The sequence below is a fragment of the Saccopteryx bilineata genome, chromosome 3 (genome assembly GCF_036850765.1).
Source record: "Saccopteryx bilineata isolate mSacBil1 chromosome 3, mSacBil1_pri_phased_curated, whole genome shotgun sequence".
Lineage (NCBI taxonomy): Eukaryota > Metazoa > Chordata > Mammalia > Chiroptera > Emballonuridae > Saccopteryx > Saccopteryx bilineata.
Window position 1 is genome coordinate 8,157,832 of NC_089492.1, and position 26,225 is coordinate 8,184,056.

Here is a 26,225-nt window from a genome sequence, read left to right on the forward strand (position 1 = left end):
AAGGAGAGAAGTTCAAGAAACCTCGTCAATCTCAGAAAGGAACACCGGATGTAGACATCCAGCCATTTCCCCTTTAACTTGCCCTCATCCCGGATCTTGATCTCAATGAATCCATCCTTGCGGTTGCCCAAGCCAGAAAGCTCCCAGACATCCCTGCCGCTTCTCCCTCAGTCCTCATGGTCAATCGGTGGCTGGGTCCTGGCAAGTTTGCCTCCTGAACAGCTTCACATCTACCCACTTTTGTCTCTGCTCCATCCATTTTGATGCAGGAGACACTGTTCCTTGTCTGAATCACGATGCTAGTTAGCCTCCTAGCATCCACTTTTGACCCTTTCCAATGTACTGTCCACAGTGTCCCCAGGGTCATGTTTTTCTTATGATGAGGGCTTAGAAGCCACCAGGAAATGCCGGCAGCTGACATTGCTCTTAAGACAAAGGTAGAACTCCCTCCTGGGACCCACCTTTTAGATCTGACCACTGCCTCTCTCCATGGGTACCATTCTTTATTGCTCTCTCTCTCTCTCTCTCTCTCTCTCTTTCTCTCTCTCTCGCTTCTGAAGTCACTGTGACCTTCATTCAGATCCTTCAAAGACCCCTGCCTTTTTGTGCCTCTGAGCTGTCTGAGTTTCCCTTCCTTCTTTGCCTGAGATGCTCTCCCCTCATTCTCAGCTTAAGGAAACTTTCTCGGGAAAGCTGCCCTCTCCTAGGTCAGAACGTGATCACATTTTTAAACCCCTCTACTTTTCTTAGAAAATATACACCATTGTGTGTGTGAATTAGGTCCATGGCTTTCCTGCCTCCCAGTAAGTCCAGTGAAAATAGGGAATGGGTCTGACTTGCTCACCAGGATATTCTCAGCATCCCATGTTTGATAAATATCTATTTGTGATGGAGAGAGGGAAGGAAGAGACATAGGAAGGGAGGGTGAAGATAGAGGAAGGGAGAGAAGGACCCAGGGCTGGTATTCAGGGCCAGTTGACAGTTCTGGCTTCTTTAAAGGCTGTATAATGATAGACTTTTCTTTTTTTTTTTCTTTTTCTTTTTTTTTTGTATTTTCTGAAGTTGGAAACGGGGAGGCAGTCAGACAGACTCCCGCATGCGCCCGACCAGGATCTACCCGGCATGCCCACCAGGGGGCGATGTTCTGCCCATCTGGGGCATTGCTCTGTTGCAACCAGAGCCATTCTAGCCCCTGAGGCAGAGGCCATGGAGCCATCCTCAGCGCCCTGGCCAACTTTGCTCCAATGGAGCCTTGGCTGCAGGAGGGGAAGAGAGAGACAGAGAGGAAGAAGAGGGGGAAGGGTGGAGAAGCAGATGGGCGCTTCTCCTGTGTGCCCTAGCTGGGAATCGAACCTGGGACTCCTGCACGCCAGGCCAAAGCTCTACCACTGAGCCAACTGGCCAGGGCCACGATAGACTTTTAATGTCCAAAAAAGTGAGCTAAACTTAGGTGGACCAGGGCTCAGGTCTCTGCTTCTCCCTGCCTTCTTGCCTGCTTCTCTCTGCCTCAAACCCTGGTTAAGGCTAAAAATTCTAGTACCAGGAGAAGATGACCTAATGGATCTGCCTATTTGTAATTCCAACGATCCTACATAAAACCATTATGCCAATGTGATGCTTTCTTATTGTTCTAGTAAAAAAAACACTTGTGGCATCTACAGTCTTTAAATAGTATCATTAAAGAGGCAAACACCAGTTTTATTAAACATAGTTATTCTTAATTGCTTATTTCTCATAATGGATATTGATAAGGCTGAGTTATCAAATAAACATGTAGGATCTGTTGACTTCATAAGGAGGAAGTTGACACAAATATTGAACTGAATAGATAGATAGATAGATAATAGATAGAAAGATAGATAAATAGGTAGAGAATAAATTAGAATATAGAAAGAAAGAGAGAGAAAGGAAGAAAGAAAGAAAAGAAAAGAAAAAAAAGGGAAAGAAAAAGAAAAAAAAGCATCCTAATGAGTAGGAGTTTTGAGTCCTGCTATCATTCATTTGTCCACTCAGCTTTGGGAAGGGGTCTGGAAGGAGTAACAAACAGCCTAAGAAAATAGGATATAGATTAATATGCTTAATCTATACATTTCCTATCAAATGTTGTCCTAATCATTGTTTCCTATCGTTGTTGTCCTAATTTTGTTTGAACACCACAGTGGTGGGGACTCACTTCACTCCAAATGGCTCTGTGCCTTTCATGTGACAATAGAAAGCATTTCTAGTTGGCATGACAGAGGCGGCTGTCGTGTTTGTGTGTTACAAGAGGCCATGGCTGCCGAGGACGCCAGATCATCGTTGTCAGTAATAGCGACATTACCATCGTTTTCATCCTCACCATCATCCCCTTCCTCCTCCCTTTTCACCATCCCCTCAGGAGTTCCTAAAGTTTCTGTAGTTTCTCGAGCTAGAAGGAAGGTGTCATCTGTTCTGACTAGTGACACTGAGGGAGACATTGCCGCGGAGGCAGAAGGCGAACTGGGAATTCGGGGGGGGGGGGGGGAGAAAGCGACAGAACGGCGTGATTGTAAGGTTAGACCTCCACCGCTAGGAGGGAGGTGAGATGCCCACACGCATGCCCAGCACTCTGGTTCCCCCTGCAGGAGTTGTGCGCCCCTCGATTTCCTCTTCGGGAGAAGACGGTACTTTGGACAATGAGTGAGAACAGGTGTTCTGGGGCCAGAGTGTTTGGGTTTGGACCCTGATCGGACAGGTTACTTAATCTCTGGGAGCCTCAGTTCCTTCCTCTGCAAAATGGGGGCCATTATAGTCCCCATTGATAAGGGTGGTGTGAGCATTAACAGAAGTGATGCAGGTCAAGTCTTGGAACGTAAACCTCATAAGTGTTATATGTTATTATGCAGCTTGTCTTGGAAATTTCGTGAAGGCAGAGACCCCTATTCTCTCATTTACTCCAGCCCCTCAAATTGTGCCTGGCACATCAATAGCACTCCCTAAGTGATCAAGTGAATGAGCAGAGCCCCTGGGAGGGGGTAACATAGCCAAAATGAAAAAGTTGGGAGCAGGCTTACGTCAAAGCAGTAGCAAACAGCCTGATTAATGAAAATGAATGCTTTGAATATTTTAATGGATATTTCCAAATCATTTGATGGAATGCAAAAAGAATATGTTTAATATAGTCATCATCTCTCCAAGATGGTATGTTTTACCAAAAGAAAAAAAAAAAGCAACTTTGGTTGAGTGTTCTCTTTGACCTTTTAAAAAAATAATAATAGCTAATAGAGACAATATTGGAACTCCTTTGAGTCACTATTTTGATCAGATGTTGAAGGGAGACCATGTGTTTCAAAGCCCACTTCTTTCCCTTGAACCAACACTTACCCCAGTGGTCCACTCAGAGCACTCATACCAGAAAACAAAAAAACACTTGGCATTTGCAATGCAATTTATGTTTTGAGTTTTCCGGTACTCAGTGTACCAGATAGTATAATAACTTTGTTGTAGAGTGCAGCTCCCTAACCCCGAAGTTTATCCAACCAGGACGCGCGGACCTGAAAGGTTCCTTACCCCCCAAACGCTAGGCATGCTACAATCCTGGGCTGTTCATTTCCTAGTGGAATATTTTCTCCCTCTTCTGTGGCATGTTTCTCTGTCACCGTTTCTAAAAATCTGATGAGCAAAGGAGATGAACTGTGATCAGTCTACGATTGTTAATTGGCTCCTCCCCTGGTGGAAAGTGGGGTCAGACCCCCTGCTGGCGGTTACCACTGAGAGCAGCACCCCCTGGTGGCTGCCCCCACAGATGCCCGAAGAGGGGGCAGTCCTTCCAGCACACACAGCACCTGCTCCCTGGCTTCCGGCATTTCCCTTCCCCTGGTCATCAAGGGAAGTCACACGAACAATATTTTCTGTATGTAAATTCAAAAGCCAAGGCATCTCTTGATGATGCCCCAATACCGACCTGTTATTGTAAGGAATTAAATATTTGTATAAAGCACCAGCCACTCTGGAGAGAGTTAATTCATTTAACTGTTATTTTGTAATGGTAACACCTGGCTAAAACTCTATGTTATGAATTGCTTAAAGAGCAAATAGCCAGAATTGTAGAGGAGACAATAGGCACACCTGAAGTGAGTGTTTCAAGTCCTTATAAAGTTGATTAGCTCGTATCTTATCCATTGTTCGTTCATCTTTATCTTTCTTTTTTTTTTTTTTTTTTTTGTATTTTTCTGAAGCCGGAAACGGGGAGAAACAGTCAGACAGACTCCTGCATGCGCCCGACCGGGATCCACCCGGCACGCCCACCAGGGGCGACACTCTGCCCACCAGGGGGCGATGCTCTGCCCCTCCAGGGCGTTGCTCTGCCGCAACCAGAGCCACTCTAGCGCCTGGGGCAGAGGCCAAGGAGCCATCCCCAGCGCCCGGGCCATCTTTGCTCCAATGGAGCCTTGGCTGCGGGAGGTGAAGAGAGAAACAGAGAGGAAGGAGGGGGGGGAGTGGAGAAGCAAATGGGCGTTTCTCCTATGTGCCCTGGCCGGGAATCGAACCCGGGTCCCCCGCATGCCAGGCCAATGCTCTACCGCTGAGCCAGCTGGCCAGGGCCTCATCTTTATCTTTTACTTCATCAGGGCAATTGCTCTGAATGTTTGTTGATAATGGAACATATACTTTCCATTACTTCTTTGGATGCCTGCATGGTTTGTTCACCTTTTCTGGATCTCTGCTCCAACACAACAGTATCAGAGATTGCTTCCTTGACACCATATGAATGAAGAGCCCCTACTCCTCTCCTTCTTTTCTTCTCTTAGCTTTATTCTTCTTCATAACATGTTGCAACAATGCACAGGAAATGCTAAATACACACACACACATACATATACATATACATGTACATATATATACATATATGTATATTTTACAAGAGAGAGAGGCAGGAGGAACAGGAAGGGACAGACAGAGAGGAAGGGAGAGAGATGAGAAGCTTCAATTCTTCGTTGCGGCACCTTAGTTGTTCATTGATTGCTTTCTCATATGTGCCTTGACCAGAGGGGTTCCAGCCAAGCCAGGACCCCTTGCTCAAGCCAGTGACTATGGCATCATGTCTATGATCCCACGCTCAAACCAGCAACCCTGTGCTCAAGCCGGCAACTTCGGGGTTTCAAACCTGAGTCCTCTGCATCCCAGGCTGATGCTCTATCTGCTTCCACCACCTGATCAGGCTATATTTATTTATTTATTTATTTATTTATATTTTTCTGAGGTGAGAAGTGTGGAGGAAGAGAAACAGATTCCCACATGTACCCAACCAGGATATACATGGCAAGCCCACCAGGGGAAGAAGCTTTGCCCATCTGGGCATTGCTCCATTGCAACTGGAGCCATTCTAGCTTCTGAGGCAGAGGCCATGGAGCCATCCTCAGTGCCCGAGCCAACTTTGCTCCAATGGAACCCTGGCTGCCAGAGGGGAAGAAAGAGATAGAGAGAAAGGAGAGGAGGATGAGTGGAGAAGCAGGTGGGCACTTCTGTGTGCCCTGGTCTAGAATCGAACCCAGGACTTCCACACACTGGGCCGATGTTCTACCGCTGAGCCAACCAGCCAGGGCTTTACTTATTATCTGTGTCTCCATAGGGTAATGGAGGCATTTGGTCTATTTTTTTCAACTGACATATCCTCAGAGCTTAGAGCTGTGCACTTACCGATTTGAAGTGACTGCTCTTTATTAAGCCACTGTCCAGGAATATAGTCCAAAGAGTTACACAAATGGCCTGTGGCTCGCCCAGTAGTATGTGTCAGGGGTAGGATGTCATACATTGTGGGGTGTACAGGACACTCCAGAATTATGCCTGTCTCCTTTTACTCTCAAAAGTGTTCCAGTTTGCAAAATAATGGCATGGTATGTAGTCCAAAAGAATTAAGTCTGACACATAACCCTTCATTGAAGGAACACACAGTCTAGAGGAGAAAGAAAAAAAAAGGACGATTGATAGAAACAGCTAACAGGTACTGAATGCCCATCAGATGCCAAGGGCTCCATGTAATTACCTCTCTCGGGCACAGAAACCTATGAAGGAGGCACAGCTAGTATCCCCATTTAATAAACGAGGGGTCTGAATCTCAGACAAGGTTAAGTAAAAGCCTCATCTACCCATCACTAGTTAAAGGCAGAGCTTTCTAGGTTTTTTTTTTTTTTAATTATTTTAATTCTAAACCTCTTCCTGGGAATAACATTCCCTTAAACATGCTGTGGAATAAAATTAATTGTGGTGAATTGGAAAATAGTAAATCCCAGAAGCGGACCTTTGCACTGCTAGGTTAGAGGACCAGGCACCATGGGGGGTGAGGAGGACTTTTCCATTTGTGACCATCTTTATCCACTGGCCACCCTGGAAGATTTAACTGTCCCACTTTTTTAAAATGGTGAAGTAGACTTAGCTATGTTCAGCAGTGGGAGTGGGATTCAAATCTCGAATAAGCATACTTCTGGAAAAGAAAACTTGTGAACAGGATGGTATTCGGCACGAGTCACCGTGGGCCGGGGACATTTTATGTTCCTAGCTTCCGTTATATTTTTACTATCTAATGTGTCACCAAGTGTATATAACGCAGCGTTGTAAACCAAAACACACCGCGAGTCCTCGGAACCACCATGTACTTCCATTTTGGAAGAACATTTCATTGGATTCGAACATTAATTGCATCGACCTGGAAAAGCCAGAGCACTCTAAACGCTTGTTAACAGACTAGCTGATGTGTATTCCCTACTGCAGGTGTTGACCAAAGTTTGTCTTGGAGATAGACTGTTATTTTAAACCACTCTGGTCTCGGTCCTCATCAGAGAAAGCAATGCTGGGAGACAATTTTGCCTCCTAATTCCTGAAAATAGTATGGTTGAGAAACTTAATAAAGAATGTTATATAAGTCTGGCCAGGTGGTGGCACAGTGGATAGAGTGTCAGACTGGGATGTGGAGGACCCAGATTCAAAACCCTGATGTCACCTGCTTGAGTGCAGGCTCATCTGGCTTGAGCATAGACTCACCAGCTTGAGCACAGGGTCGCATGCTTAAGCATGGGATCATAGATATCATCTCACAGTCGCTGACTTGAAGCCCAAGGTCGCTGGCTTGAGCCCAAGGTCGCTGGCTTGAGCCCAAGGTCGCTGGCTCAAGCAAGGGGTTACTCACTTTGTTGTAGCCCCCAATCAAGGCACATAGAGAAAGCAGTCAATGACAACTAAGGACCTGCAACAAAGAATTGATGCTTCTCACCTCCCTTCCTTCCTGTCTGTCTGTCCTTATTTGTCCCTCTCTCTGACTCTCTCTCTGTCAAAAAAAAAAAAAAAAAAAAGCCACGTAAAACCACCTTCTCTCTGAATTGGGCTACTCAGTTTGGACCTAGGGAACTCCTTTTTTTTTCTTTTTTCATCTTTTTAGATCAATGTGATAGTCCCTTGTAACAATAAACACCCTTTTTAAAAAAAAAAAAGGCAGCAAAATAGAAGAGAGTATGGGCTTCCTTAGAAAAGTCAGGAAAGTCAGGAGTGAGACCTCGGGAGCTTGGGAAAACACTTCCATTTTTTGTGCCTCCTGCACCTAGTCAACCCTGAACGGATTCATTTTAAGAGAAAAGAAGCTTTTGGGGAGGTGCTATTTTCAGCTCAGTAACTAATGATGAATCAAACGTTTCTTCAAACCCGGTGACCCAATAACAATTACCATAGTAACCATGGCGCTATAGGACACCTCCTTCATGCTCACACCAAGGAACTTCGTTAGGGACTGCCGCCACCACCTCCCCGGCACCGCCATCTGCCGTGGAGTGAGGAGGAGGAGGAGGACATGGTGGCGGAGGCTGGCGAGGAAAAGGTACTTCTGATCTGTGTGGCTCTCCGGGGGAATGGAGTCTCCGGGCAGAGATGTATGGGTAGGAAATTGTTCTCTGTGGTTTTCTCCGTGATCGAGAAGGGGTGCCACCCAAGAGCAGCGGGGACTCGAGCTTGCCCTCAGAGCCCGCTCCTGCCTCTCATGCTCTAGGGCCCCCCTCTCTGGAAGGATTGTTGACTGCCTCTTCTCTCGGCCAACTCCTTCTCATTCTTCAGGTTTCATTTGCGTATTTCATATCCAGGGAGGTTTTCCTTGAACCACTTAACCTAAATCAAGGTCCCCAGCGGATGCCTTGTAGGGGAGAAACTTAGTTGTCTAATTTGCCCCTGGAATCTAAATCGGTACCCAGACCCTACTTGGGGCTCGGTAAGTATATATTTACAAAGGGAATGAAGGAAGGAGGAAATTACCTATGAAAGAGATGGCCATCCTCACCATCCAGCTAGGGGGTCTGGACGGTACAAACAAGTTACATTCATCAATGAAAGCATTCATTCAACAAGTATTGGAGGTTGACTATATTACTAAGGGTAACAAACGCTTTCCGGTTGTCACAGGTTCGATCCCCTGAGAAGCAGACTCTGGGAGGGAGATTGGTGCGTAAAGCATTCATTAGGGGGTGCTTTTGTGATCAGCACCCCTGGAAGGGTGGGGAAAAGAAGTGGAAAGAGACAAAGGGACAAATTGAGCCGTGGTATAATTTTAGCAGACACCTGTGCATCCCACGGGGAGTCTGCAGCGAGAATAAACATGGTGAGTGAGATGGGACACCTGTCCGTCCCATGGGGATTTCTTCAGTGAGGGTGAATGCTATGAGAGAGATCTGAGCTGGAGTGATGAGCATTTATAGTTCCATGTAGATCATGACCTTCCATGACCTTCCATGACCTCGAGTGAGAAGGCTTTCTTCAGCTCCTCAAAGGAGGCTGAGAGATGAAGGCTGTCTCCTAGGAGAATATTCTCTAGACTTCTTTCCTGAAGGGAGAATTAGTAGCTCAGCACAGGATCCACCACAGTCCACCCCTTGTGCCACTGGGATCTACGTCACACAGGTTCTCAGAGCAGTTCTTCTATGATCCTGGTGGGTCTCTCTTCCTTGGGGATACTTGAAAGGGAGAAACCAAAATCCCCACTGCTACAGATGGTCCTGGGTCCCCAGCTGGTATACACTGTCTCCCTCCTCTTCTCTTTCTTCCAGATTCCCCTCACCCTCAGCCAGCACATCCGCTGGTCTTGGTGGTTTACCTGAGGGCATGGCCCAGTGCCTAAGCTTTCGGGGGTCCCAACCTCTGGTTCCCATGCCTTTCTCAGGCCAGGGTATAACGGGCCCCCTGCTGTGTCACCTGGCGGAGGTATTCAGCCCAGGGGACACTGGGAGTCTGCAGCTGCAGGGCCCAGGGTCTCAGGCTCTGTGGTCACAGGCTCCCCACGTGGGTCACCAGGAGTTGCCACTGCTGGCTCCTCATTCCCACTCACCAGGGACACAGGACGGTAGAGAAGCCTTTGGTTTAAAGTGTGCTCTGAATTCTGGAGGGGACACCCCATTCTTGGAGAGCATTGCCTGCAGGGTGGCCCCAGGGTGATTCTGCGTCCTGGGGGTGGGCTATGTGAGGCAGCCATGGACCTGGCAACTCAGGGCCCATCCCCACACCCCCTCTGCCACAAAGGATGCCCCTCAGGCCAATCCAACACGACCGGAGAGGCCCACAGCATTCTCCCTAAGCCAGACTCTCCCACGCTCACCTTTCCCCAGAAGGAGAATGGAAGTACCGGGCTCAGACTGTCACCTCCATTTTTAGAGTTTTAAAGCTAAGCCTAGAAGCAGAAGCCCTGCCCTGCCCTCTGCACCAGGAATGAGGAGGTGGCAAAGGTGGCAGTTTCATCAGCAACCTGCCGGTGACCTGGCCAGGAGGGTTCCTCCAGCAGCATAGCCAATCGCCAGAGTCCCAGGGGCCCCAGCCAGCCTTGGCCTCCTTCTCGCCACATCCATAATGCGCTTCAGATGCAGCGCCTGACAGGCCCGAGATAAAAAGGGAAGGGAATTGAATCAGTGTCCACTTTGGTCTTCAAAACCCATCTGATTGCCTGCCTGTGAATACTGATGACCTCATTTCCAACGCACTGTTGCAAAAAGCCCGCGTCTGCGTGAGGGCCTTCTCAGAAAGGACGCCTGATTCTATTCTGACTGCCGGCAGTGTACGAGACATTCATTCATTTTTTCATCCAGCAAGCATTTATTATGCACCTGCCGTGGCTAACTGCACTGCCAGGGGTGCGCGAGTCAAGATTGTGGCTTTTCCAGTGTCTACTTTCTTTGTCCACGTCCGCATTTTCTGTTTTGTGTGTGTGTGTGTCGTAGTAGGACACATTGCTGCTTGAGTGAAGCCTACACACTACATTGCAATCACAACTGACCCTGGGGTTAGACTTTAGAACAGGGGTCCCCAAACTTTTACACAGGGGGCCAGATCACTGTCCCTCAGGCCGTTGGAGGGCCGGACTATAAAAAAACTATGAACAAATCCCTATGCACACTGCACATATCTTATTTTAAAGTAAAAAAACAAAAAGAGAACAAATACAATATTTAAAATAAAGAACAAGTAAATTTAAATCAATAAACTGACCAGTATTTCAATGGGAACTATGCTCCTCTCACTGACCACCAATGAAAGAGGTGCCCCTTCCGGAAGTGTGGCGGGGGGCCGGATAAATGGCCTCAGGGGGCCGCATGTGGCCCGCGGGCCTGTAGTTTGGGGACCCCTGGGTTAGACTTTAGAATAACAACTGAGTCAAAAGTTATACCTAAAACAAAAACCCTTAAATGCAAAAAAAAAAAAAAAAAAAAGGCAGTGAATGGATGTATCCTCTCAATAATCTAACAAAGCCAAGTTTTCCCACAGTGTGGCCGAGCTCCAGAGGGAGCAGCTGGCCTGTGTTTAGGGACCAGGACGTGTGAAGAGGAAGTAACTGCAGGCTGGTGGCACACACCCTGAAACAGACTGCCCCTCAGCTTGTCACTGGGGCTCAGCAGCGCTCCGGAGTGGCTAGCACTGCTCAGCTGGTTTAAAGCACTCCGTCTCCTCCCCCTCCCACCCTCTCCTCCCCCTCGCCTTCCCCTCTCTCTCCCTCCTCCTTTCTCCTCCTCCTTTCTCTCTTTTTACTCTCTCTCCCCCTCCCTTTCCCATGCCAACTTGTAATTAATTAAAATACACATTAGCTAAACGTAAGTATGAGAAAACTCTTCCTGTTTTTCCTGGCACCGTCTAAGTCTTAAAAGAAAGTTTCACGCCCTGGGGAAACCGAACCTTTGGCTACCTTAAGACCACTTCCGGGCTTGGTGATCTTGGGTAATTACTTAATGTCTGGGCGTCTCACTTTTCTCTTCTGAGACATGGAGCTAATAAGACCAAGCAGAGCTGCTACTGGGTGGCCCATAAAACGGCACGTGCAAAGGCCAGAGCAGCGTCTGCACGCAGTCGGGCGCGTGAACGGAAGACGTCACGTTCCCTTGCAAAGAAGCTGGCGGCTTCCAAGCAGCAGCTGGTTACCTCTGGCTGGAAAACACTCTTGGAACAATTTCAGCAACTGTGTCATCCCCGTCTCTGAATGCGATGGAATAAAAATAAATGTTTACTGCCTGAGATGATGCGTTAACACCGTGTGACAGTTGTGCTGCCGCCTGTTGTGTTTCTCATATATTAAAAAAAGAATTTATTTTATCATTTTTTTTACCTTGCCTATTTTTTAAAGGGCTTAATCGCTTTATTTTTTTTTCACCTTCAGTCCTATTTTTAACCTTTAACATCTTTGCTTTCTCCTTAATGTCAGAGTTTTTTTCAATCCATGTTTTAAAAAATCTATATCCCTGTTCTCTTGTTCTTTTAATTCTGTTTTTCAAAATTCTCTCTTCTCATTGTCTTCCAAAAAGACTGCCTTTTCCTCCCATTGCTTTGCCATGTCCCAGGAGATCATTTATTGAACTCAGGTTGTTCATCATTTAGTTGTATTCGTCATGGGATGCCGGCTGAGTCCGATATGTCTCTACCTCTTTTTTTTTTTAACCTTTTTCTTAGTTTTCACTTACGTGTACTACACTATGGCCATGCTATTTCTTAAACTTCCTTGAATATTATTTAGAATTCCTTTCTCTAATTCAGCATGTACTATTTATAAAGGGCAGGCAGGAAGCGCGGTCACAGGGCCGACAGCTGCGGGGAGAGCTCACACCCCTGGCAGGGACGCTGCCGGTACGTGCCTCCTCCGTCCGGCTTCACTGCTCCTGTGGGTCCTCCTGTCCTTCCCATCCTATTATTCCCTGAGTCCTCAGAGAGCGAGTGTCACCTGGGTGTCTTAACTCTCCCTCCTGCCACATCACATCACAAGAGGCGGTGCCTGACCACGTGGTTTACCTGCGCAGATGCGCAGCGAGTCACTATGGTGACAGAAGAGACAGCCAAAGCAGTGATAATGACCAAAACCGCACCACGGTTAATACATAGTGAGCAATGATTGTGCAACAGGCCTTTGGATGATTGCTTTTGTCAATTACCCAACAACATTTTTAGAAAACATTCTTATTTTACGGGGGAGGAAACTTGAAGGCCAGAAAAATGAAGCCGGCCAAGTTCTTGACAGGTAAAGGGCATAGGCGAGAACCCAGAGCTTTAGTCGTCTGGGCCAGGCTGCAAAGTTCCGCCTAGATCGGCAAACCAAACCGCTTCGTCTCCTCCCTCTCAGCGAGGGTCCTGATTTGCCTTGGTCCCCTTGGGGGTTAACGCCAGAGATGGGATTTGTGACCCGCCCTGTCTGACTCCAGGGTTGGCTCTCTGTTCCCCCTCCACAGTCTCCCCTGCAGTAAATAAGGGACACAAATATTCTTTGTAAAATAGCACTAATACAAAAGATTTTAATACTTCTTAGTCCTCTAGGATGTTTCTTAACCTGGAGGTAGAAAAATCTGTAATGTCTCCCCTCTGAAGGCAATAAAAGATACATATTACACCATACATAGACCAGCATTTGGAGGAGAAATGGCCTTATATTAAAATACATATCCAACAGTAATTGGATATCTGTTACCTGCTGGGCACATGCCTATGTGTTCACATGTAGATTATACAAATACATAGATATGCATACATGTACATTAGTTCTGGGAGTCAAAGGCTGATTCCCATTGTTTAGGTGAGAAAGTTGAGGCTCTAGAAGGCATCAAGTGATCTGCCTAAGGTCAAACACCTAATAAATGGTGGAGCTGAGGGATGCAAGCCCAGGTCTCTGACTACAGAAGCTCCAGCAGGCAGGTGCAAAGGCCTTTGGTGGTTGGCAGCCCCTCTCACTTTGGCCAGGACCCCCACAGAACCCAAGCTCCCCCTAGAGGTGTCAGAGAGTATGACAACCTCCCTAGATTTCCTTCCTTCTCCTGCGGCACCTCCCCCCCTCTGCCCAGGATGCTGCCACTAACACTCAAGTGTGGACCCCATGAGGACAGACCTGAGTTCAAAAGCAGAAAAGCCTAAACACAGGCCCAGTTCTCCAGTTGTAACAATGACTTTGGAAAACACACCCCAGCTTGCCAAGAGCACAGGCTTCGGGGTTCCGAGTCCAGCCCGGATGTTGTGGTGCCCAGCAGTTGGGTAATGGCAATGGAGAGGAAGAGCAGTAGACAGATGTGCCCTCTTTTCCCGAGTTGGGAGTATCAGGACTGAGATGCTACCCAAGAGGGCCTGAGAGCACCCAGGTCAAACACATGCGTGCCTTTCCACTAATACCCTTCCTGTTTCTTATTCCTCCCTTCCCCTCCTTCTCACCTGGTTCCCAGCCCTTGAAAAGGCCCCACCCGTCAGCTAGTGGAGAGGAGAGGTGAGGCTGAGTGAGGAAGAGAGGAAAAGGCCCCTGTCTTGCTGCACGTGTCCTCTCCAGGTTCAGATCCAAACTGGGGGATGGAGACACTTCTAATTGGATGGAATGGTCAAGGGAGGCCTCTCTGCAGGGCTGACATCTGACCCAAGACCTGAATAAAGACAGAGATCCTATTAACCAGCTACTAACCATTTGGATTACTACCTTAAGATTTACCTTGGAAGTGCTTGTTTATTTTTTCTCTCTGCCTCCCAGCATCCCTTCCTAACCACCTGACCAGGCTGTGTTTGCAATTCTGTGTTAGGTCGTGGCCCAGGCCGTGCTGTTCATGTGCATGAACACAGCTGGGATCTTCATCAGCTACCTGTCGGACCGGGCCCAGCGCCAGGCCTTTCTGGAGACGCGGAGGTGTGTGGAAGCCAGGCTGCGCCTGGAGACGGAAAACCAAAGACAGGTACCAGCTGGCAAGGCCATGTGTCCTGGGTACCTGCTAGCCAGATTCTGAGTGACGTGAAGCTCTGTTTCTCTCCAAACCCATCCTGACTCGCGAGTGATTGCCCAAAGTTTGTGTCATGGGATTCTAAGATAGTTACATTAGGTGTGCACTTTATTTTATTTTTTTAGATTTTAGAGAAGTGGGGGAGGAGCAGAAAGCATCAACTCACAGCATTTGCTACTCATATGTGCCATGACTAAATAAACCCAGGGTTTTGAACCAGCGACCTGAGCATTCCAGGTTGACGCTCTGTCCACTGCGCCACTGCAGGTCTGGCTATGTTAGGTGTACAAAGACGGTTGGTCTTACTCTCCATATTTACATAATTGCTGCACAAGAAAGAAAATTACTCTGCTAACAAAGTGATGTTCTGATGCTTCTGACTGACATCTATGTGTGTGATCCCAAGGCTATGGTTCTTAAAAACCATTAAAAATCTCATTGTTGAGCCTCCTTTTGTGCAACTGTAAGATGTTATCTCAGATTTTTTTACTACATAGCTATTCAAATTATAGGAAGCTCATAGAAGAATCTTGTACAGGTGTGGTTCCTAATACCTCATCCTGATTTTAAGAAGAGATGCTTGAACATAAGAAGTTTTATGGAACATGATGGAGATCCCAGGGTAAGGCAATTGAGTAAGGAGAACAGGTTAGGTCCAGGTAGGAGCCATGAGTTTCAGTCTGAAGAGATTACAGTAAAGGAGTTTTTTGGGTGGATGTTATAAAAAATTTTTAAATAGCTTTAGTCTCAAATTATATGTTTTATCAAAATATAATTAGCTTTCAAAGAATAAAGATTTGTCTGCCCCAATTAGAATTATTCATCTGTTAAAAAATTGTGCATGTCTTCGCCACTAAAAGCAATTTTCCAAGAGGAAGAACAGGAACATGTTGAAAGTCGGTTATAGAGTCAACATATTTTATGTTCAACATGTTTATATACTCTTGGGAATTCTGTGTTCAATGGATATAGTCTACTGTACTGGGCTCTTTCTTGAAAGAAAGAAAGAAAGAAAGAAAGGGAGAGAAAGAAAGAAAGCCATGGCTACGTGCTTGTTATTTTAAGCCTTATGCCACATGGTTTGAGAAAGTATAAAGAAAATAGCTGCAAAACATACATTTTCTTCATCTTAATTTGATTAAATCATCAATGAAACGTGGGTCTTTGAGATGAGGGAAGCCAGGTGTTGTGGTAATGGATGAGGCGGAGAGGCAGGGTGCATCTTGCTGAGTGAGATTCGACTCCAGCTGCCATATGTCATTGCCACGGGCACGGGGGACATGACTGGGTCGCCAGATCCTACAAGGACTTCTCAGGATTCAGAATTAGGAAATTTCTAAGTTAACGTCTAAAATAATTATGGAACCTCATAACAGATTTATTGTAGTTGCCCTAAATAACCCTACAGAACCATTTAGAGAAATAACTTTGAGAAAGAAATCACCTTGTACACCAAGCATGAGCCTCTCCGGGGACCGTAGACCGTGTTGCTCGGCAAAACAGAACAGTCGCCAGACGGACACGTCACTCTTTCCACGGGCTCGATGCCAATTCAGAGAATGCAGCCTTATTAATAATAGATTCAACCCTTCTGGTTGCAACAGAGCAACCAGAGCTGCGATTGTGGGTGAGTTGTCTGAGCGGCTTGGTCTTTTGTGTAATATTGGTGAAATATTGCAGACACCGAGAGTGACCGCCTTATACACCCGTAACACTCTCCTTCCCCTCCTTCCTGTGAAGTGTCCTGGAGTTACTATGATGGAGAAATCTATTGTGGTAAAAGGACCTTCTTCTGTCCTCTTCTCTTTTTTTTTTTTAAGTGGGTGAAAAAAGGGAGAAAATAATAATAGAGGTGAGAACATGTGTTAACTAGAATGTCGGGGAAAGTTCACTAGAGAGCATGACGCAGCTATCTGACGTCTTGGTTGGGTCACCCAAGTCACTAAACTTTCACCTCTAGACCCCTTACCCATAATGGGGCAATATCTCTCTTTCTAACATTGCAACGGCCTCAAATGAGATGATGTGTAGAAAGCAATACGAAGTTATGGCAGCCTCATTATAAGAAGAGATTATCTGTTGGTGGGCGAGCCCTTATTCTGAGGATTAAGCAATGTGCTGTCGGTTTGTTGTTATCCTGTGTTCATAGTGATGATAAAGTATTTCTGGTATTTTGACCCCTTCCCCTTGCCCTTCCCTCAGCGGCAGTAACTGGGATAGTTGGCTCTGTATCATTCAGTGCTGAAGCCACTGCCCACTGACACTTGACCTCTGCTTTGGGTTCCCATTATCCTTGAGAACTTCCTCAGAGAAGTTTATCAAGTGAGATTACCCAGGACTTGAAATCTTGGCTTAGTTATGTACCATGTTAGTGAGCTTGAGCAAGCTCTCAGTCTTGGTTTCTCCATCTGTGGTGTGGAGATAATGATAACTCTCCCAAAGAGGTTCCTTACTGGTGAGAAATATTGTGCGTGGAGCCCTTGCCACTCAGTGAAGAATTTCTATTAGCACAATTGTACATAATGGTTTTTATGAGCCAGCCAACATAGCACAGTCCCAGGAGGACTCATTTGAGAGCACATGGGCTGGTTTATCTCAGATGAAACCCCAGTTGACAGTTAATCATATGGAGGGAACTCAGGATGGTGGTTCTCCTCAGTGTACTGAGATCAGATACAGCATTATGCTCCATAACTTTTAAAGGATCATATGCCATTACTGAATCCATCCCATTTACCTCTTATCAAAGCTAATTATAGTCACATAACTGTTACAAATGCTATACTGTATAAAGAAGACGCTGTCCCAATGACCTAAGTGACATCAGATTCTTATTCCTTAAAAAATTATTCCAAAGGAAACTTTTTAAAACACTTCTAAATGCAGACTCAAAAGGCCTATTCCACAGAAATTTTCAAGTTTTGTGCAATTATTCAAGCATTGGCTTTATCTCATGGTAAGAGACAAAGGAAATATTTAAATGACTTAATATGTTCAATCATGAATTAATTTATTATTGAGAGTCAATTATGTGTCATGAGCTTTGCTGGACATTGGGAATAGAATGGACACAAACAATTGTTTCCTGGTCTAACAGAGTTTAACAGATATAGAAAGAGATGGATGACTAGGCAGACACCTATGGGAATGGTGTATGGGTTAACGCTAAACTGGAGGCAGGTAGCAGCCTACCTAAAAGAAACGATGCCTAAGTTGATAATGTGAATAGGATTTAGCTCATCAAGAAGCTTTCAAGAGACCTGAAGATGGAAGCGGAGTAGGCAGATGCACAGACTTTCAGCTCACACCATCAAACTGGATTACAAATTAATTTAGGAACAATTGGCATGAAAAACCAACTCTGGAATACAAGAACAGCTCTCAAAAACCAAGGAGCATGGCCTGACCTGTGGTGGTGCAGTGGATAAAGCGTTGACCTGGAAATGCTGAGGTCGCCGGCTCGAAACCCTGGGCTTGCCTGGTCAAGGCACATATGGGAGTTGATGCTTACAGCTCCTCCCCCCTTCTCTCTCTCTGTCTCTCTCCTCTCTCTCTCTCTCTTTCTCTCTCTCTCTGTCTCTCCCTCGCCTCTCTAAAATTAAAAAAAATTAAAAAAGAAACCAAGGAGCAAAGAAGAAGCCACACCAAGACTGGTAGGGAGCATCGAGGAGTGTTGGGTCTCTCCTGCTTACAGGAATGAAGGGGGGAGGTGAGGCTGAGAGCCCAGAAGGGCTCTCATTCCAAGGAAAAGAGTAGAAAATATCACTCATAGCCATTTGTCTGGGACCTGGGAATGAGATGTATTGAAAGGACTGGCTTATCTTCCAAAAGGAAAGGGGGGAGAGAGACAGACAGTGATGGGCAGAGGAATGCATGGGAGGACCTGAGAAGCTGACTCATCCAGTGCTGGAGGTAGCCATAGCTGGAAGAGGGGTTGATCCTTCCACATAACACAAGACTAAAGTGGTTCCGGGTCATCCATCTCAAGATATCTCTCCAGCTTCAATCAGTGCAACAAGACACAGCTGAAAACAAGAAGTGGGGAGGACGGGCAGTAACTCAGGTCTCCATGGAGATTTGAGATACGTCTCCTCTTATTGAAGTGGAGAAAGCACCCTGCCTCCAGAGAGAGTAACTGGCAGATCAGGCCTTCAGAGTCTCAGGTTACACCCACTGCATTCCTGGATATAGTTTCAAATAAGCCCCCTGCTGAGACCAGTAAACAAGACTAACACCTAGTTAAGAAAACAAACAAATGAAGACTTCAAAGTGGCTCTACTAGAAAAGCCAAATCTGACAGTGGATTACAAACAACAGCTAATGCCAACCCAAGAAGACATAGAAATAACACAACTGAAAATTGGAGGCAGACAACACCAAGCCTAGAATCAACCAGCTCTATAAACAACCACCCAAACACACAGACATAATGAGAAGACAGAGAAGTGCAACCCAAATGAAACCACAAGAGAAACCTCCAGAAAATAAACTGAGTGATATGGAAATAACCAAACTACCGGATGCAGAGTTTAAAATAATGATTGTAAGGATGCTTAGGGATCTTAGAACAACAATGGATGGTCATTACGAACACTTAAATAAAGAGATAGCAAGTATAAAAAAGGACATTGAAATATTAAAAAAGAATCAGTCAGAGATGACAAATACAATATCAGAAATGAAGACCATAATGGAAGGAATTAAAACCAGGATGGATAAAGCTGAGGATCGAATCAGCGAGTTGAAAGACAAGATGAATTAAGGCAGGGAAGCAGAGCAGAAAAAAGGAAAAAGACTCAAAAAGTCTGAGGAAACTCTAAGAGAGCCCTGTGACAACATGAAGAGAAATAACATCCGCATCATAGGGGTTTCTGAAGAAGAAGAGAAAGAACAAGGGATAGAAACTTTATTCAATCAAATCATAGCTGAAAACTTCCCTAAATTGGTGTAAGGAAGGGTCTCATAAGTTCAAAAAGCACAGAGAACTCCATTAAAGAGAAACCCAAAGAAACCTACACCAAGACACATCATAATTAAAATACCAAAGCTAAGCAATAAAGAGAAAATATTAAAAGCTCCTAGAGAAAAAAGGCTATCACCTACAAAGAAGCCCCCATAAGGATGACATCCAACTTCTCAACAGAAACACTTGAGGCCAGAAGGGATTGGCAAGAAATATTCAAAGTAATGCAGAACAGGAGCCTACAACCAAGACTACTTTATCCAGCAAGGCTATCATTTAAAATGAAGGAGAAATAAAAAGCTTCCCAGACAAAAAAAATAAAAAACTCAAGGAATTCACTACAACCAAACCAATGCTGCAGGAAATATTAAGGGCCTGTTGTAAACAGATCAAAGTGGGAAAGGAATATAGCAAAAGAAGAATACAGCTTTAAAGAATAAAATGGCAATAAACAACTGCATATCAATAATAACCTTAAATGTAAATGGATTAAATGATCCAATCAAAAGACATAGGGTAGCTACTTGGATAAGAAAACAAGACCCATACATATGCTGTCTACAAGAGACACAGCTTAAAACAAAAGATGCACATACACTGAAGGTAAAAGGATGGAAAAAATATTTCTCGCAAATGGAAATAAGAATAAGCTGGGGTAGCAATACTTATATCAGACAAATTGGACTTTAAAACAAAGGCTATAGTAAAAGATAAAGAAGAGATATCATCACTACATAATGATAAAGGGAGTAATCCAATGGAAGATATAACCATCATAAATATCTATGCACCTGATATAGGAGCACCTAAATATATAAAGCAGACTTTGATGGATATAAAGGGCGAGATCAATAGCAATACTATAATAGTAGATTTCAATACCCCACTAATATCACTAGATAGATCCTCAAGAAAGAAAATTAACAAAGAAACACAGAGTTAAAGGACATACTAGATCAACTCGATTTAATAGATATCTTTAGAACCTTTCACCCTAAGGCAGCAGAATATACATTCTTTTTAAGTGCTCATGGTACATTCTCTAGAATAGACCACATCACATGTTAGGACACGAAAGCAGTCTCAACAAATTTAAGAAGATTGAAATCATATCAAGCATTTTCTCTGATCACAATGGCATGAAACTAGAAATCAGCCACAACAGAAAAACTGAAAAATACTCAAACACATGGAAACTAAATAGCATGTTACTAAATAATGAATGGGTTAACAATGAAATCAAAGAAGAAATAAAAATATTCCTAGAAACAAATGATAATGAACATACAACTCAAAATTTATGGGACACAGCAAAAGCAGTCCTGAGAGGGAAGTTCATAGCATTACAGGCATTCCTTAAGAAGCTTGAAAAAGCTCAAATAAACAACCTAACCCTTCATTTAAAAGAACTAGAAAAAGAACAGCAAGTAAAGCCCAGAGGTAGAAGAAGGAAGGAAATAATAAAGATCAGAGCAGAAATAAATGACATAGAGGCTAAAGAAACAATACAGAGGATCAATGAAACCAAGAGCTGGTTCTTTGAAAGGTTAAACAAGATCAATGAACCTTTAATGAGACTCACCAAGAAAAGAAGAGAGAGGACTCAAATAAAATTAGAAACGAGAATGGAGAAATAACAACTGACACAACAGAAATACAAAATATTATAAGAAAATACTATGAAGAACTATATGCCAAAAAATTAAACAACCTAGGTGAAATGGACAAATTCCTTGAAACATAAAATCTTCCAAAAATCAAACTGGAAGAATCAGAAAACCTAAACAGACTGATTACAACAAAAGAGATCGAAACAGTTATCAAAAAGCTCCCAAAAAATAAAACCCCTGGGCCCGATGACTTCACTGGTAAATTCTACCAAATATTCAAAGAAAAACTAACTCCTTTCCTTCTCAAGCTATTTCAAAAAATTCAAGAGAAAGGAACACTTCCAAGTTCCTTTTGTGGGGCAAGCATAATTCTGATTCCAAAACCAGGCAAAGACAACACAAAGAAATTATAGACCAATATCCCTGATGAATTTAGATGCTAAAATCCTCAACAAAATATTAGCAAACCAGATCTAGCAATACATGAAAAAAAAAAATCATACATCATGATCAAGTGGGAGTTATTCTGGGGAGGCAAGGATGGTACAACATTCGTAAATCAATTAATGTGATTCACCACATAAACAAAAGGAAGGAGAAAAACCACATGATAATTTCAATAGATGCAGAAAAAGCATTTGATAAAATCCAGCACCCATTTACGATCAAAACTCTTAGCAAAGTGGGAATACAGGGAACATACCTCAACATAATAAAGGCCATCTATGACAAACCCACAGCCAACATCATAATTAATGGACAAAAATTAAAAGCAATTCCCCTAAAATCAGGAACAAGGCAGGGGCGCCCCCTTTCACCACTCTTATTCAACATAGTACTAGAAGTCCTAGCTATAGCAATCAGACAAGAAGAAAAAATAAAAGGCATCCAAATTGGAAAAGAAGAAGTAAAACTATCATTATTTGCAGATGATATGATACTGTGTATAGAAAACCCTAAAGTCTCAATCAAAAAAATACTGGACCTAATAAACAAATTCAGCAAGGTGGCAGGATATAAAATTAATACACAGAAATCAGAAGCATTTTATATACGAACAATGAACTGTCAGAAAGAGAAATTAAGGAAACAATCCCTTTCACTATTGCAACAACAACAACAAAAAAATAAAGTACCTAGGAGTAAATTTAACCAAGAAGGTTAAAGACTTGTACTCAGAAAATTATAAAACATTGATAAAAGAAATCAAGGAAGACACAAACAAGTAGAAGCATATACCGTGCTCATGGTTAGAAAGAATAAACATCACTAAAATGTCTATATTACCCAAAGTAATTTATAAATTCAATGCAATACCAATTAAAATACCAATGACATACTTCAGAGACATAGAACACATATTTCAAAAAATTATATAGAACCAAAAAAGAACACGAATAGCCTCAGCAATCTTGAAAAAGAAGAATAAAGTGAGAGGTATCACACTTCCTGATATCAAGTTATACTACAAGGCCATTGTATCAAAACAGCTTCGTACTGGCATAAGAACAGGCATATAGATCAATAGAACAGAACAGAGAACCCAGGAATAAACCCACATCTCTATGGAGAATTGATATTTGACAAAGGAGGTAAGAGCATACGGTGGAGTAAAGACAGTCTCTTTAACAAATGGTGTTGGGAAAACTGGACAGCTACCTGCAAAAAAAAAAAAAAAAAAAAAAAAAAAAAAAAAAAAGAAAGAAAGAAAAGAAACTAGACCACAAACTTACACCATTCACAAAAATAAATTCAAAATGGATAAAGGACTTAAATGTAAGTCGTGAAACCATAAGCATCCTAGAAGAAAACATAGGCAGTAAGCTCACCAATATCTATTGCAGCAATATATTTGCTGATTTATCTCCACAGGCAAATGAAATAAAAGACAGGATAAACAAATGGGACTATATCAAACTAAAAAGCTTTTGCACAGCTAAAGACAACAAGAACAGAATAAAAGACAAACCACACAATGGGAGAACATATTCGACAATACATCTGATAAGGGGTTAATAACCAAAATTTATAAAGAACTTATAGAACTCAACACCAGGAAGACAAACAATCCAATCAAAAAATGGGCACAAGAAATAAATATTCAATAGACATTTATCCAAAGAGGACATACAGATGGCCAATAGACAGATGAACATCACTAATCAACATCACTAATCATTAGAGAAATGCAAATTAAAACCACAATGAGATACCACCTCACACCTGTCAGAATGGCGCTCATTAACAAAACAACACATGATAGGTGCTGGAGAGGATGTGGAGAAGGGGGAACCCTCCTGCACTGCTGGTGGGAATGCAGACTGGTGCAGCCACTGTGGAAAACAGTATGGAGATTCCTCAAAAAATCAGAAATGGAACTGCCCTTTGACCCAGCCATCCTACTTATAGGAATATGTCCCAAGGACACTATATCACCGACTGAAAAAAAGAAATGGACCTCATGTTTATGGCAGCATTGTTCACAATAGCGAAGATCAAGTGTCCGTCAGTGGACTAGTGGATTAAAAAGATGTGGTACATATATGTACAATATATATATTGTACAATGGAATACTATGGGGCTATGAAAAAGAAAGAAATATTACCTTTTGTGACAACATGGAGGTACCTGGAAACTATTATGTTGAGTGAAATAAGCCAGGCAGAGAAAGAAAAATATCATATGGCCTCACTCATTTGAGGAATCCAAGGAACAATGTGAACTGAGAACAGAATTGAGACAGAGGAGAGATCAAAGGGACCAGAGGAAAAGAAGACAGAGGGAAAGGGGATGACAGGATGGGATAAACCTGAAGGGAAGGGGGGAGGGCGCTGTAGGGAAGGGGCAAGGAGGACGTCGAGGGGAATATGGGGGAGGGGGATGCATTCGGGTGACCCTAGAATCTATGTAAACATAATTAATTAAATAAAAATAAATTAATTAATTTAAAAAAGAAGCTGTGAAAAGTACCACATAAAGGTCAAACTACATGTACAAACATCCTGAAGCAAAGGAGAGCATGGTTTGTTGGGGCAGTTATGAGCACTGTCATGATAACTCACTCCTATGATCCATCCATCCATCCATCCATCCATCCATCCATCCACTCATCTATCCATCCATTTATGTTGAAATAGTTACAGAGACAAGTAAGATTCCATCTCTACCCTGGATGGGGCCTGGAGAATGAGTAGAATTTTAATTACCGGAAAGGAAGGAAGAAAAAATTAGCAAAGATACTGATGCTAAGATATAGATGGCGTAATGAAGCCCAGCATCATGGAGATACCTTGGAGCCTGTATACGTTCTTCAGTGGCACACCATTGCTCTTTCCCATTCAATGAAAAAATTTATATTTATTGAGTGTTAACTACCAGGCATGGTTCAATGTACTGTATATACCAAAATGAAGAAAATCTTTGACAGATCTTTATCATGGCATCCCACACTGGACCTCAACTGCTGCATACCTGCCTCTTAGGATAAACTGTGAGCCCCCTAAAAGTGACCCATAACTCATTCTTCTATATAGCCCACCAGCAGCACCTGAAAACCAGCATGGAATTTATGGTGATGAAAAGACTGAAACTGTCCATATTTAATAGTGGTTACTAATCATTTTTCCAAAAAAAAAAAAGTGGCCAAGCCATAGCCAGAAGACACATGACACATGAGCCATGCTGCCTCTTGCTTGGCAGGTCCCATCGCATGATGAGGTGCATGAGGTCCTGAGTAACAGGTCTTTTTCCTGGGGTAACCTGAGGTTGCATGCATGGCTCTCAAGGTCAAGAGCAAGCAGGCAGGAGAGACCAGCAAATGTTAAAACCCTTTGCTCGGTGTCTCTTCCAGAGTAGGTTTCTGACAAAGCTCCTTGAAGATGAGTCTCTGCTCACAGCGTCTCCTTCCCCGCCCATCCATAGTGGCTGGCACAGAAACTGTTGAATGGTCCCAAAGGTTGACATTTGTAATTTAGGTGATTTGCTTCAAGAAATTTGAGCACATATTGGCCCTTCAGAGAGCAGAGGACTTTGTTCTCTCTCTCTCTCTCTCTCTCTCTCCCCCCCCCCCCTCTCGATGTCTTTCTCCCTCTTTAACAATTTTATCACCAGTTATAGCCAGCACAGAGCATATTAAACATCTCTGGTCTGGGTCTCGGTCCCAACGACACTTCCTCCAATGTGTTCTCCATCCCAAAAGCCTGGTCTGGTTCAGAAACAGTACATTGTAGTGGTTAAAACCAAACTCTTCAATGTCTAGAAGATCTGGATTTCAATCCTACTTTCTGTGCTTCCTGGCCGTGGGAATTTAGGCAAACTGTTCCCTCTAGAGACCTTGCTTTTGTTGTTTTGACATGAGCATAATGATGCTTCCTTTCTACAAATGGTGCAAATTAAGGATTAAGGATGAACAGTTCTTAGCCCAAGGCAGAGGAGGTACTCATGGCATAGAGAGGATGTTGTGGTGACCATGACGTTGATGTCAATCCTCTACAGGAAAACCCTTCAGTGGCTACGTTCCCTCCAAGATAAAATGCCACCCCCAACGTGCGTCTCCACAGGCCTTTGACGATCTAGACTGTGTCCTCCCTCCCAGATTCCTCTTCATCCAAACGATCTTGCCACTCATACCAAACGACCATCAACTCCCTGAACTGCTGTTTCACTACCCTGGGCTGTGTGGTTCACTCAGCCGGAAAAGCCCACACCACCCTCCTAATGGTTCTGCTCTGAGCATCTCACGCCAGCCTCTCTCCCTCCGTGAGGTTTGCTTCTCCCCAGGTCGAGCTGAAAGGCTTTCCTGTGCTTCCAGCATGCCTTGCAGTTAACTTGGTTATAGAACCATTTAGAACACTTACTGGTCTGCCTTTCTCTCCTTCTCTGGCCAACAAAGACTACTTAAAGGCAGTTCTCTTGATATAATTTACGTCATCCCCTGCTATGTATTCAGCACAATGGCTGGAATAGAAGATTCTGATTGTGGTTCTTTAGCTGATTTTTATTGAATTCAAACTTTGGTTCCTGGCTTCACGTCTACCTACATGAGGGTCATGTTGAAATGGTTCTCCTGTGTAAAGGTAAAGAGAGGCATACCATCAGGACCCCAGTCACAGACTTGGTGGAGGGAGGACTCTTGTCCAGTTCAGCAGAGACGGGGACAGGCTGAGCTCACATCTCCCGCAGACCTGCGAGGGGAACTTTTCATCTGCAAGCCACATCTTAGAACATCTCTCTTTGGGGAGTTGGATTCTAATTACTGTAGTTTTTGTAGTTCCACTGCTCCTCCCAAATGATCCAAATGTCCCATATTTATCTTAAATATTTAAATGAATTAATTGTTTTTCTTTTAGCTTGGAGGATTGCCGAAACCTACTTATGGTAATCCTGGCATTTTGAAGTGTCTCAGAAGCTCTGGGGGGAGTGGAACCAAGTTTCTGATGCTGCCA

The 26,225-nt window shown here is 43.9% G+C and overlaps 1 protein-coding gene across 1 annotated transcript in view; it reads left to right on the forward strand.

The window, feature by feature from the left end:
* Positions 1-26,225, forward strand: part of ADCY8 (adenylate cyclase 8) — a 176,194-nt gene that overhangs the window by 17,665 nt on the left and 132,304 nt on the right. Inside the window, exon 2 of the mRNA XM_066265646.1 lies at positions 14,013-14,162. Coding sequence (XP_066121743.1) covers positions 14,013-14,162 — 150 coding nt within the window. The remainder of the gene's footprint in view (positions 1-14,012; positions 14,163-26,225) is intronic.